The 2,170-nt window shown below is 36.5% G+C and overlaps 1 protein-coding gene across 1 annotated transcript; it reads left to right on the top strand.

Annotated features, from left to right (window-relative positions):
* The first annotated feature begins 613 nt into the window (after window positions 1-613).
* LOC126064089 (olfactory receptor 10AG1-like) lies at window positions 614-1,564 on the top strand. Its single transcript, XM_049862718.1, has one exon. It carries the CDS (start codon window positions 620-622, stop codon window positions 1,562-1,564), a length of 945 nt encoding a protein of 314 aa, XP_049718675.1. The 5' UTR covers window positions 614-619.
* Window positions 1,565-2,170: the final 606 nt, after the last annotated feature.

Genomic DNA, 2,170 nt, shown 5'->3' with positions numbered 1-2,170 from the left:
ACAGATTTTAAGATCAAATGCCAGCCCATAACATTTGGTGATTAGCTCGTCATCACATTTTATAACAAAATAACCTCTATGAATGGTATGCTAAAGCAAAATAAGACTTTTTGAGATACCACAGGAAAACCAACATTTCCTATTAACTACATTTAGATGGTTCAAAACTGTGATAAATGACTTAGAGAGTCTTTATTTGGACAATGAAATTAATTCGCAACTGATAATATTGGAAAACAGAGTGGAGAAGAAAGCATTCCAAGAAAAAAAAAAATGGGGTAATCACTACCATTGAACATAATCTCAAATTTTGAGATCTTGACTGTTTAGATGAAGAGCAAAATTTAAAATCACATATGCCATCAACAGGAACAAAGAAATATAAGGAGACCCTTATCAGGGGAAAAGAAAAAAAAAAAAGGAAACGTTTCTTGTGGATTTATTGAGCAATAATTTAAAAATACACTTGACCATTGTTCTAGAGCAACTGTCCTTTATAGGGTTTGTTCCTATAGGGAACTGGAAAAATTGTAAGATATACAATCCCCCGTTTGCAAGCGAGAATGTAAAAGCCAAGAAAAGGGAATAACTTGTCTTTCTAATTTAATCATTCCTACAGATGAAACATGAAGTGAAAAAAGCTGAAGGCAATGTCTCTACAGTGATGCAGTTTGTACTGCTGGGATTTTCTGATCTTTCACATCTCCAAGGATTTCTCTTTGGAGTGCTCTCCATCATTTACATAATTATTATAATTGGAAATAGCCTCATAATAATACTAACCAGTCTCAATCCTACATTATGGAAACCCATGTATTTTTTCCTGGCAAATTTTTCCTTATTGGAAATTTCTTACGTAACTGTCACTCTCCCCAGGATGCTAGTGAATCTTTGGACTCAGGACAGAAGCATTTCTGTGCTGGGATGTGCCACCCAAATGTGCTTCTTTCTTATGCTGGCGGCCACTGAATGTTTCCACCTGGCAGTGATGGCTTATGACCGCTATGTGGCCATTTGTAACCCTCTGCACTATCCTCTAGTCATGAACCAAAAGATGTGTGTCCAGCTAGCAGTTGGCTCCTGGATCATTGGCATCCCGGTCCAGATAGGGCAAACAGCTAAAGTTTTCTCTCTACTTTTTTGCAATTGTAACCAAATTAACCACTTCTTCTGTGACATCCCTCATATTATCAAGCTGGCCTGTGGGGACACTTCTGTTCATGAGATGTCTGTCTATGTAGTAACTATATTGATTGTCGCTGTCCCTTTTATGTTGATACTTGCCTCCTACAGTAAAATCATTTGCACCATTTTAAAGTTGCCAACAGCCTCAGGACAGGCTAAAGCCTTCTCCACATGTTCTTCCCACCTGCTGGTTGTGGTTTTATTCTTTGGATCTACTACCATCACCTATTTAAGACCCAGATCCTATCATCCTGCTGGAATGGACAAGCTACTGTCTCTTTTTTACACCATAGTGACTTCACTGTTTAATCCCATAATATACAGCCTTAGAAACAAAGATGTTATTGCCGCACTGAGAAAATTCTTTCTTAAAAAGTAGCAGGATGAGGTAGAAACAACCTAAATCCCCATCAATATTGCTCAATCATAAAGAGAAATAAAGTCCTGATATCACAAACCCAAAACAAACCACAACATGGATGAAATTTGAAAATTTTATTTTTAGGGAAATAAGTCAGTCACACAAAGACAAATGTGTTGTTTCCTCACTTATAGGAAATATGCAAATATATAGAAACCAAAGGTTAGCAGTGATTATGGGAGCAGGAAGAAAAGGAGAGTTTTTACCTAGGAAGCATTGAGTTTATGTTAATGGTGGTGGAATAATTTCTAAAAGGGTAATCATAGCAGTTACACAAGAAGAAGGTATTTACTGTCACTCAATTATGCATGCAGAAATTGTTGAATTGGCAAATGTTTTGTTGTGTTTATTTCACTCCATTTTTAAAGTACTATGATGAGCTTAATTATTAACACTTTAAGTGTGTGTCACACAGTTATGAAACATTTCAGGTCTCTACATTTCCCTGTTAACAGGTTACTTCTAGCTTATGACGTACCGTGAGATACCTAGCCTGAAGTTTACTGTGCTTGAGTGTATACTTGAAAAACTGGTCTAACCTCACTGTTCCATATCTATACAATA

This window comes from Elephas maximus, chromosome 20 (genome assembly GCF_024166365.1).
Source record: "Elephas maximus indicus isolate mEleMax1 chromosome 20, mEleMax1 primary haplotype, whole genome shotgun sequence".
In the NCBI taxonomy this organism is placed as follows: Eukaryota; Metazoa; Chordata; class Mammalia; order Proboscidea; family Elephantidae; genus Elephas; species Elephas maximus.
Note: the sequence above shows the minus strand (reverse complement) of the source record. Positions and strands in the feature narration are given on the sequence as shown.